The following is a 12,275-nucleotide window of genomic DNA, read 5'->3' as shown; positions in this document are numbered from 1 at the left end:
TGACGAGCTCATTGCACAGGGAGTGGTTGTCGAAACTGACTCCAATGTATGTAATTCTCCGATAATTCCGATTCTTAAAAGAACGGATCCAAAAGCTCCACCAGTATATCGATTAGTTATTGATCTGCGCGAATTAAATAAATGTATTGTGCCACAATACCCCGTGGTCCCAGATATCTCTTCATTACTAACAGCTATTGACTCAGAAGCAACGTTTTTCACTGTAATTGATCTCAAGAATGCTTTCTTTAGTGTCCCAATCGATCCGGAAAGTCAATATTTGTTCGGATTCAGTTTAAATGGACGAAGTTTTAAATTCACACGCGCACCTCAAGGATTTACAGAAAGCCCCAGCATCTATAGCCAAGCACTGAAACGAGAACTCGACAGTATCCACATGCCAGTTAACACTGCCTTGCTTCAATATGTCGATGATCTGCTGATCACCGCCCGAAGCGAACATGAATGTGAAAAAGCGTCACTGACGGTTTTAAAATTTTTGGCTGACAAGGGGCACAAGGTGTCCCCTTCTAAGCTGCAATTCTGAGTCCAGCGAGTTGTTTACCTTGGGCACTCGCTGTCCAAGGAGGGAAGGCAGCTTACATCCGACCGCATCCAGTTAATCGCTAACATGCCACCACCCAAGACACAAAAGGAGGTACGGGCTTTTATAGGCCTCACTTCATACTGTAGGCAGTGGATCCCTCAATATGCATTTCTAGCAAAACCACTCATCCAGTTGACAACACAGGAGGCAGCCGCATCGACTGTCCTCCCTTGGACTCAAGAACATACACACGCCTTTGAAAGCTTAAAGAAAGCTTTATGCCAAGCACCTGTTTTAGCAACACCATGTTACAGCAAACAGTTTACACTCTTTGTTACAGAACGCGAAGGTACTGCTTTGTCAGTACTCACTCAGGAACAAGCAGGATCACACAAACCATGTGCTTATTTCTCTAGTACATTAGATCCAGTAGCTCAGGCTCTTCCTGCGTGCCTGAAATCGGTGGCAGCAACAGCTTTAGCAATCAGACAAAGCGATGCCATAGTGTTAGGACATCAATTGACAGTACAAGTACCACACGCAGTAGAGGTTCTTTTGAACCGCACACAGACACAACACTTGACTATAGCGAGACTCACCGGTTATGAACTGACATTGTTTCAGCCACACATAGAAATCAGACGCTGCAATACGTTAAATCCTGCCACACTGTTACCAGTGGGCGGAACAGATCCATTGGCACATGATTGTGTCGAAGTCATTACTATCACGACGAAACCCAGACAAGACCTGACAGATATCCCTTTGTCAGATCCGGACTTGACATTGTATGTAGATGGGTCATGTATGAGAACAAGTACAGGAGAGTTAGTGGCCGCTTACGCAGTCACAACAGACATTGAAGTCATTGAAACAAATAGTATTAACACTTTGTCAGCTCAAGCAGCAGAGCTCATCGCTCTGACACAAGCCTGTATTCAAGCCACAAATAAGAAAGTCAATATATACACAGATTCACGTTATGCATTCGGAGTCGTCCATGACTTCGGCGTACTGTGGCGAGAGAGAGGTTATTTAACTTCTCACGGTGCCCACATCCAACACGGACCCCTCATTCAAACCCTATTAGACGCGATTCATCTACCTATTGCAATATCGATTATGAAATGCAAAGCCCATACAAAAGTTACCGATATCATTTCGTAGTTGTTTGTGCTCTTTCCCGTTGGACAGAAGCATACCCGGTTTCAGATTACACTGCCCCGACTACTGCCAAACAGTTAGTTCGAGAATTCTTCCCACGGTACGGTTTACCACGTGTTGTCTACTCAGATAACGGCCAGCCGTTCTCATCCGAACTAATGAAACACGTTTCCCTTCTATTAGGCTATCAATGGAAATTTCACTGTGTCCGACATCCCGAGGCAGCAGGTCTCGTAGAACGCCATAATCAAACTTTGAAAATTAGATTGTCCAAAATATGTAGAGAAAAAGGAGTCGATTGGATAGTAGCCTTACCAGTTGCGCTCTTTTACATGAGAATGGTAGCACATTCTCGAACAGGGCTATCCCCGTATGAGGTGATCTTCGGTAGACCACCAAATATGTGGGGGACGCCTATACCTCGTAAAATCACTGACGTTGACTGTAATATGCTGACAGATTACCTGGCTTCCTTGATGTCTGCACTACAATCTTGTCGTTCACAGGTATCCGCAGCTTTTCCCGACAATACTGAGGTGAAGCCCCATGACGTGGTTCCTGGTGACCTGGTGCTGGTCAGGAACTTTGACCGGAAGACCCAACTGGATCCTAGGTGGAAGTCACCGAAGTTGGTTCTACTCACCACAAGGACAGCCGTGAAAATCGAGGGAAGGAAAGGGTGGTTGCACTCGAGTCATATCAAGAAATTTTATGGACTACCATCCAATGTAGATACTCAACCCTGTATTCCCTCACAGACAGACTCAAAGCTCCCCTTGGTTGAGCAATCGAACTCAGAAATTTATAAACTAAAATTGAGGTCTAGTAGGTCAGACAATTTGATTGTTTAAGTCCTCTCCAAGGTGAATCGGTTGAATTTGTCTCTGACATGTATCCTCTAGACCGGAATAGAGAAAGAAATCAGCGAATGCAGCTGAAAAAGCATGCGTATTGTAAATCACTTCGTAGTCACTGTACAGTAACATTATTAATTTTGTTTTTTCTAAGTCTTCTGATCATTATTTTTAGCATACTATTGCACATGTATTACCCTATTCTTAAACATGCTTACAATATAACTGCAGAACATTCTTTTAGCGAATTTCCTCCGCATGAATTGTCCTATAGATTTGCGCTGCGCAACAACACATTTATTAGTATGTTACATCATTCCCATCAAACCAGCAATGCCACAAATTGTTGGATATGTGGCCGACTCCCTCCCTATCAAAACTATAAGGGAGTTTTGCCCCTCTTTCCATATCCGTTCACACACAATGGCTCCTGTGGAGCATGGTTTAGTTTGATTAATTCCCTAGATTCAAATTCCGCAGTTTATCAAGACAACTGGGTATGGGGAAACCTGAACCTAGTTTTGCTTAAAGTCTGCTACCCTAACAAGGAGGGACTTCCCAAAAGAACAGGAACTGATCTAGAAAATGAAGTATATGGATTAGGTAATTTTACACTTAACCTCATGATCCTGAACGTTGAATCTGAAGCTACACCAATCTTGCCCGCCATGTCAGTATTCCCAGTAAAAGGGGAATTATGTATAAAAAAGAATGGTTCCATACACATGGGCCACAGTAAATGCACCACTGTAATAAAATTCAGCGATCAAGGCAAGTCTACATTTAGAGCTTCCCATCATTCCTACTTCATATGTGGCCAGACCGCATATATATGTCTACCTTTAGATTGGGATGGTACTTGTTACATAGCATTCCTTCTGCCACCTGTTTTCCTAGCTCCTCCTGATTATCATAGAAATACCCATTTAGTACACAATAGACAGCAGAGAGATCTCCCAATTGTCGATTACACTGAAACAGCATGGGAAAAATACACAGATTTCAATAAGGGTTTCTTTCCCTATATAGGTACAGTCACTAATAGTAAGCTGATACGTAGATTAACCAGAACCCTTGAAGCAGTAGTGAACGAAACTATTTCCGCCTTAGGCAATTTAACAGAAGAGCAGTCTGCTATGCGGATTGTTGTGCTTCAAAATCGTCTTGTTCTTGACGTCATCCTGGCCGATAGGGGCGGAGCTTGTAGGGTCATCGGATCAAGTTGTTGCATTTCCATACCAGAAAATTCGCCGTCAGTATATAAGGCCATAACTCGCCTTCATAAGATTGTAAGCCAGATACACCAGAGTCCAGGCACCTGGACTTGGTCCGGTTGGTTCTGGGGCGTGTTGTCAGCCTGGGGATGGAGAATCCTATCCTTCCTAGGTATTGGCCTCCTCATACTATTCAGTTGCTGCTTATGTCTACAATGTGGGCCAGCGATTTGTGGTCTGTGTGCCACCTCGTGTATCCCACATCCAAGTTTTCGTTCGAGATCCCGGAAGAAGAAAGAAGAACAAATGATGCTATATGAACAGATTGATGGATTGATGAAGATCGATATCTCCTAAAGGGTCCGAAGGGGACAAGGAGGGAATGAGGAAATATGAATTTTATGATCAGTTATGTCCCCTATCGTAGACCCCAACGGCTCCATGTACATGCTATAAGTACATGTATGTTCCCTCCTGCTCCAGTTTTGAAGACGCAAATATATGTGCGTCCACCGTCAACATGTCCTCTTTCAGACCCGCCATGAATGGGTCAGATATTCCATTCCTAAGTATGAAAGGCCACCGACTTTATATGGTTCACTTTCCACATTTTACAGATTCAGGCGAGTAGGCCCGAATTCTGTCATCAAGCCTTTTCCTGCCTTCTGCCTCTGAAAGCTCCAGTCTGAGCCTGCATCTGTGACCATGAACTTTGTCCTACTCCCTGCGCGGCTAACGGTGCCTGATCCAGCCTGTCGCCTGCCAAAAACTGTATTTCACCTTCGAGATTATCTCCTTCGCTCCTCATCCGATGCATTCCTGTCTAGTAGTTTAGGTAAACATTCCTCCAGCTACCGTGCAAAGGGGCCAGGCCTCGCTGTCCCCATGCAAGTAATTCATAGCCCCGTTACCATGGAATATTCCTACCCCCTCGCATCTCATGTAGACACTTAGACGCTTGTACACGCACTAACAGTCAGTATAGTCAGTATAGAATAAGATTCTATCCTAAGAGACCTCTCCTTTTGGATAACACAGTTCTTTAAACATAGGATATTAGATATGATTTGGGATTAGGTTGACATAACCCCAGACTTCTGTCTCCACATGTAGAGCTAAATGTCAAGTCCCCTTCACCCTCTAGTTGCACGTCAATCACACGTCATGCGGCTGCGCGCGCATCTTTGCCAAACATTTCTACTGACGTTGCAGGATTCTTTTATGGATCCACCCACTTGTGACATCATGTATAATGACGTTTTCTAGTTACGCCTATTCTAGTTACGCATGCATATTTTATTTTGTCTTATCAGTTGTTACGCTTACTGCATCTGTTTCACTGTAATGTCTTTTCTATAAAAATGATTACCTGTCAATAATATATGCTCCTTCCTTCCTGAACTTTCGTGGTGATGGAACAGAAGGCCCACAATTCGAATTGTCTTCCTTTGTATTGGAATAAAGCCCTTTTTAAAACCTCTAATACCACGGATTCTGCCTCTTATATTTACTGAGTTATTCTTAATAGACTTTACCGCATAAAAAATAGTACCGGTAACGAAATATTTACCACAGTGGGGATGGGATGTTTCTTTACCAGCTGAACTGCACAGAACCAACTGTAACACATTCCATGAGATAAAGCGGTGCATTTCTGGCAAATTGGTTACGTCACAGGAATTTGTATGTCCAAACAGTTTGGGGTGCACCCATTTTTATGTAGCATACAAGGGCACCTTAAGAATGGGATCCATTGTACAGCACTTATAATGTAACAGGCGATAGAGAATCCCTAAGGAAACTGCAACGGTTTTCCACAAAATAACAGACAAGGAAATTAAGTTCCTCTGTAAATACGCAGTGTCTGGGTGGTAGGGGGAGGGAGAGAGGCCCGGCAGTATGCTGCTGTGACTGATTCACCCACAATGGACACCATCAGTATGCCCTTGATACAGAGAAGCACAAGAAAAGATATGTGTATACTAACTATGAGATACTAAATGCCTCCACATAGTATAATGGGAAACTGTACACAGCACGTCGGAGACATGTAAAGCAGGGATAATACATTCTCTAGAAAAGCCCATTATGGCTTGGTTTGAGCAGGATAAAAGGAAAAATCAAATAGCTAATTCAAGACCTGGCAGGCTGCAAGGCCCCAGGAAACAGGAAACAATTGTCTGACAGACGATTTTTATAAAGAATACTGTGACATCCTAGACACACACGTTAGTGATAAGAAAGACTGCTGGTTCAGTACTCATCATACTCTTCGCTGTCACTGATAAATTTAGACACAAAGATACTGGTTAAGGTGCTGGAGAAATGCCTGCTCCCCTATACGTCAGAATTGGTACTGACTGATCAGGCCGGTTTCACTCCCTGGGTGGTTTCATGGCGCACAATTTGTGTACCCCATTTGGGCTTCTACATCGGCTCCCCATCGGGACAAGAATAACCGTCACTCAAGCCCTAGTCACCAGCCTAATGGACACAGGAACAACCACAGAACTCATGAAGAGACTCCAGATGATACAGAACTCGGTGGTCAGATTCATCCTCGACCTGCCCAAACTGACCCACATCACCCCACACCTTAGGAACCTCCACTAGTTCCCCATCCAGAAAAGATGCCAATTCAAGATATTGACACACACACCTACAAAGCCCTCATCAACCAGCAAACATCAACCACAGCCTGAACTTCTACTAACCATCCAGAAGCTTTGGCACTCCCAGTGCGGTGCCTTACTAAGTCTTAGCAATGAGTCTTAGAAAGCCACCGCAGTGGGACCACTAAAGCACCATCCGCCAGACCAAGATTAAACTTCTAATCTAGTGGGCAGTTTGCGGACGACTTTGAGGGTCACTGGCATGGCAGCCCTGTGCGAGACAGCCAAGTTCATAATCAGGCCCTGAGTTAGAGCGCAGCTAATCACCAATCAAGGTATCCATGCGCTAGGTTGCTGGGCTCAGTCGAAAAGCCAGGTCTGGAGTCTCTTCCTGAATTCTGCTAGTGAGAGTAAAGCTTGTAGGTGGAAGGGAAGGACGTTCCAGGACTTGGGAGCGAAGTAGGAGAATGAATGGTGTCTGCTGGGGCTTCGACAGATTTGCGGTGTCTGTGCGAGGGCGAGAGAAGCGGAACGAAGGATATTCCTGCTTGACATGGACTGTGCAGTCCATGCTGTGCAGGAACTGGGGTGCATGCATTCAGGGGGGCACAACATGTGCCCCCCTGAATGCATACCTTGGCCCAGAGGCAACAGGGGGTCCTAAAGAGCCCCCAGTTTTCTCACCGCCACCGTGTTCATAGCTGGCTCACTGCCATGAACATGGTGGATGTGAGGAAACTCAGAACATGCTTGGTGGTGCTGCAGCGGCAAAGCCAGCATATTTCTGCTTCACACCGCTGCAACACCACTGAGGGATCACAGATCCCTGGCAGTTGCAGCGGCCCTTTGGCGATCTAACTGCCAAACTCATATTAGGGCGGTCGGACATCTGGTGCGGCGGTGCCTGCACCGCCAACGCTGATAGAACCGCCATAGTCATAATGAGGCCCTAAGGGTTTTTAGATGCCAAAAAAGCATTTGATTCTGTTATGGAATATTATGTTCACAGTTCTTTGGTGCCTAGGTCTAGGGGACGATTTTATTAGGTGGCTGTACTGTGTGACGCTCCAACAGCTCGAGTAAGGATGAATGAATGTGTTCCGGAAAGTTTTGCTGTTGGCAGAAGCACCAGACAAGGATTTCCCTGTATCGACACTGTTTTTTGCACTTTGAGTGTAGCGCCTCACCTGCGCACCCGGGCAGCAACATTTAGGGAAAGGAAGGTCAACTGATGGTCTTGCAGCGTGGAAGATATTCTTCTTCACATAAAGAGCCTCTGGTTTCCTTAATAGTTTGTGAGATCATATCATTCGAGGGACCCTCTGAGCTTCGTGTAAATTGGGGTATATTTGAGATTTTCCTACTTAGTCCGAATACGTCCTGCTAAGAGATGGAATTCTCATTACAGTGGAGGAAGGATTGCATACACTGTTTGGTCAATTCAGATACTTAGGGAAAATTATACCAATACTGTGGTTAGGTATAACTGTGTGAAAGTAATTGCATAATTGTGGAATGGAGTTGATGGCTTGGTCAGTCTTCCTCTGTCAATGGCAGGTAGGAGAGCTCTAATAAATTTAGTCATATTGCCCAAAATACTGTATATATTCATCAATAATCCAATTCCCTCTTTTGTAATATCGTCTATCTTCTGACCAGGCTCTTCTGAACAGGTAGGCCTCTGCGAGCGGCTAGGGAAGTGCAGAGGCTCCCTTACACTACTGAAGGGATGATATTGCCAGATATAAAACTATACTCATACATAGCACAGGCATTCTTTGCTCTATACTGGTAAAAGACCACGCCTAAGTTGCTACATACTGTAAAGACTGAGATCGCTGCAACCTGTCCACTTACCATAGTTCTAAAAAGTAAAGAGTTACGACCTACTGGGCAAACATACACAGTGACCTGTACAATGTGGGCCTGGTCCAAGCAAACCATATGCTCTGGAGGTGAACTTCTTTATTCACCAGTGACCCCCTTCCCAGACGACCCGTGGTTGCAGGCAACAATAGAGCCCAAAAGCATGTTTTCAACAAACTCGCTTGGGGCTCATTAAAATGAAGGGGTTATATTGTAATGAAACTTTATTGATGTTAACTCAAGTACATAAAAACATGGTGATGTGACTCGCTTGGATAGATTTCTTATTTGAGGCGGAAACTCACTTTGCAGACATAATGTGCTGCTCGCCCTGCTGAACCCCTGGCTCTGTCAGATCTGACCTATTTAATCACTACTACTTTAGTTGCATCAGTAACAGCTGTATGACAATTTAAAAATATGACTAGGTTGCCTGAGAGAACACAAACCTAACAAAAATCATGAAGGCTAAGTTAGAGCGCACCATAATAAAGTAAAAAGCCTTCAAGGGGCAGAGCACACCCGTAAGGAAAAGAAAACTGTGCTATTTGGTGTTCTTCAAAGAGGAGCATATTTATTTGACAAAAGAGCCAACAGATTTGGTAAAAAAGTATTGAGCATTGAACACAATTGTCAGGGAGCTAGTTGCAAGGCATGGGCCTAAAGATCTACAAGGAGGGTTAGTAATACAATTATAAAATATAGCTATGTGGTCTAGATGAGTGCTGGTAGGTATGAGAAACATGGTAGTAGGAGAAGGGAGAGGGTGTGGCTTAATGGCTAGGGCGGCTGACCTTGAAGCTGGGGAACCAGATTTGAGTCTTGGCGAGAGGCGCAAACATCCTGTGAATCTGGGAAAGCACTTAATCTCCCAGTACCTAAAAAAAATGAACGAGCTCATCTGTAATGCAACTGGTGCTCATGTAAAGTGCTTTGATACCTTCGGGTCAAGTTTGTGCTATATAAAACAACAACAACAAAAAGAGAGAGATAGGCAGTCGGAAGCATCGTGGGTCCAGACTAGAAAACTATTTCAAGGATCCTGGGTAAGTAGAAGGTATGACACAGTAACAGGAGGATGTAAATACTAAGAAAGAGGCAAGGGACAGAGCTATGTGCACTTCTACTACTGGTCCTTTTATATGGGTTGAGAAACAACAGAAAGAGGTCAAAGTAGGCGGGAACTAAAGGGAGTTGAGGCCAATTACCTTCCAAGAATATCCATTTCCTCGATCACCATCAATCTCTCGCTGACAGACAGTTCTGACCATTAAACAATGGTTCCTCCACAAATGGTCACCAGCTTCAATAACTTCATTCCATCTTGTACATGTCGCTGCAGCAGCACATAAACTCTTAATGTCAAGTTCACTGAAAATCTTGTAACAGATTTCAGGCGGTAGGAGATCAACGAAGTTTTGGGAAAGTTCCTTCTTTTTCTTATCAGAGTGAAGATCATTACATGTGGCTCTGCTTTGTTTATTTTTCTTGGATATCTTCTGCATAGTTCAAATAAATCGTCATTCAGTAACCTGAAACAAATCATTGACAATATCTTAAAGTCATACTTATGAAAGATTGCTTCCTGTTTAATGAAGATCCTAGCTCACTGCTACGGCGCGCTCAGCCGACAGCCCGCATCCGTCCCGACACCAATAACAATTTGAGTGTTGTCTACATAACAGATAAATTAAAAACAGGGAATGGTTGGACATAGATGTTCAAACAGGGTGGGGCTTAATGAGATAAATTCAAAGCAGGGAATGGTTGGACATAGATGTTCAAACAGGGTGGGGCTTAATGAGATAAATTCAAAGCAGGGAATGGTTGGACATAGATGTTAAAACAGGGTGGGGCTTAATGAAGGTCCTTGAGGTACCCTGCATCCTAAAGGTTTACACCCGGAGCACCAAGGGTCCATGTACACCGTCTGCCAACGTGAATCAAGAGAAGAGACAAAACAAAATTACAAATAATATTTTCTAACAAGTGATCACTTGTTAGAAAATATTATTTGTAATTTTAAAAAAAATTATTTTCTATATTCATATTATTTTTTCTCTTCTTTATTTTCCAGTGTTGTTATTTTGCACTTCACATTAGACATTTAATCTGAACCTCTGTTAGGATTCCACTAATGTAAGTGCGCACCCTGCACCAGTCCAGAAAACCCTTATGGTTAAGAGGTCTTAGACAACCTTAGAAAGCTCTTTAAGTGGTAGCAGGGGAGTCAGGGCAGGCCCCAAACAATCAGGGGAGCTCAAAAGAAGCAAAGATGACTCTCAGCAGGACCCACAGGTCGGAGGCACTGGAGTCCCAAGAGGACCTCGAGCAGTTCACCAAAAGATGCAGGCCACGGTGAATGCGATGCGATGTGGACAACGACTTTGGCCACTAGAGATGCTTGAGATTGGGGCTACTTGGTGCCGGAAGATCTTGGTGGAAGGCAGCCAACAAGTCTTTGCAACTGCAAGTTGACGCGGTTCACAGGGGTTTGGTTCCTGCGGCTCCCACGAGGGATACTGACCTCAATCTTGGTGAGAGGGCAGGGCAGGCCTCAAGAGGTGTGGAGAACTACCACCTTTGTTGCAGAACCTTTTGGAGTCCGTAGGAGCTCAGGATCAGCAGACCGTTCAGCTTGGTTGCGGAGCCTGCAGATGCAGGGAAGTGAATCACTTCAAGGGAGATTCCTTCAAGTGTCTTGGAAGCCCACAGGCCTTGGAAGGTTCCTGTTAGGTGCACAGGCACAGACGATGCAGCAGACTGAGAGGGGGACGAAGTCGAGCCCAAACGAAGTCCAGCAAAGTCCAGAGTGCCCAGACGGTAGAAGAAGAAGTGGTGTCTGAATTGAATCTTGTCCCACCACGAATCTAGGGACACACCCACAGGTAAGCCCTTTAGTACCCTAAGGAAAGGGTTGGGACGATTCAGGGGACCCTCCCAGGGGAGGGTCTGGACAGTGGGGAGGTTACTCCCATATCCCTGGTCCAGTTTCGCGCCAGAGCTGATTTGAACTTGACTATGCATGGGAACAACAAATGTGCCCCTCATGCAGACTGAGTGGCGTTGGCAAGCACACCCACCCTGCCCCAATACACTAAATCCTTTCTGGGTGGTGTTCACACCTCGCTGTGACAGGATGCCTATTGTTCCTCCTTCCCCTGCTTGAGCTTGGCTCAGCAGCAGGAGGGCAAAATCCCATCTCTGGTCATCAGCAACCATTTATTGCTGTACGGGTCAAGAAGATTGGTACAGGGAACACTGAGAGCCTAACGGAGGGCTTTTCAAGTGCTTGGATTCATACCTCCCACACCGTTTATGGGGTGGGGGTATGATTCCATCATGTTTGATACCAAACATGATAGGATTCGTTACAGCCGATTTCCAGATGGTGATCGCGTAATTATGCGGTGTCTCTCTATATAGTATATGGCTGCTTCACTTACAACCCAGGAGAATGTACTCCATAAGGCTGTAGGGGTGTCCTGCTCATGAAGGGGCACCCTCACACTTAGAACCAAACACCCTGCCTTGAGGATTGCAAAGGCCTGCTATAGGGGTGACTTATAGGTTTTAAGTGCAGTGACCCTGAATATAGGAAACCTATATCTTTAGTAAGTGGTGTTAGCACCAGCTTACATAGGCTACAATGGCAGGCCTGTAGTTCCATTTTGAATGGTCTCCCATGGGTGGCATAATGCATGCTTCAGCCCATGGGGAACTTTGGGATACCTATGCCCTGGGTACCTTAGTACCATATACTAGGGGCTGATAAGGGTACCCCAGTATCCAATCTGGGATGAACCTAAGTACTGAACATACCAATTTAATGGAGAAAGCAGATAGACTGGAGACCTGATTAGCAGGAGCCCAGTCAGACTAGTCAATAACAGTGTAGCACCAGGCAAAAAGTGGGGGTAACCATAAAAGCAGATCCTACATTCCTAAAAGCACCCTGAAAGGGAACTCATTTTCCCTATTGACCATTTCACTCTTTTAAAAGATTCTGTACTCATGG

The 12,275-nt window shown here is 44.8% G+C and overlaps 1 protein-coding gene across 1 annotated transcript in view; it reads right to left on the bottom strand.

Annotated features, from left to right (window-relative positions):
• FBXO48 (F-box protein 48) overlaps positions 1–12,275 on the bottom strand; it is a 97,887-nt gene that overhangs the window by 54,578 nt on the left and 31,034 nt on the right. Inside the window, exon 3 of the mRNA XM_085612713.1 lies at positions 9,466–9,789. Coding sequence (XP_085468839.1) covers positions 9,466–9,762 — 297 coding nt within the window. The 5' untranslated portion in view covers positions 9,763–9,789. The remainder of the gene's footprint in view (positions 1–9,465; positions 9,790–12,275) is intronic.

Source organism: Triturus cristatus, chromosome 6 (assembly GCF_964204655.1).
Source record: "Triturus cristatus chromosome 6, aTriCri1.1, whole genome shotgun sequence".
NCBI classification, from domain to species: domain Eukaryota; kingdom Metazoa; phylum Chordata; class Amphibia; order Caudata; family Salamandridae; genus Triturus; species Triturus cristatus.
This window is presented reverse-complemented; position numbering and strand designations above follow the sequence as displayed.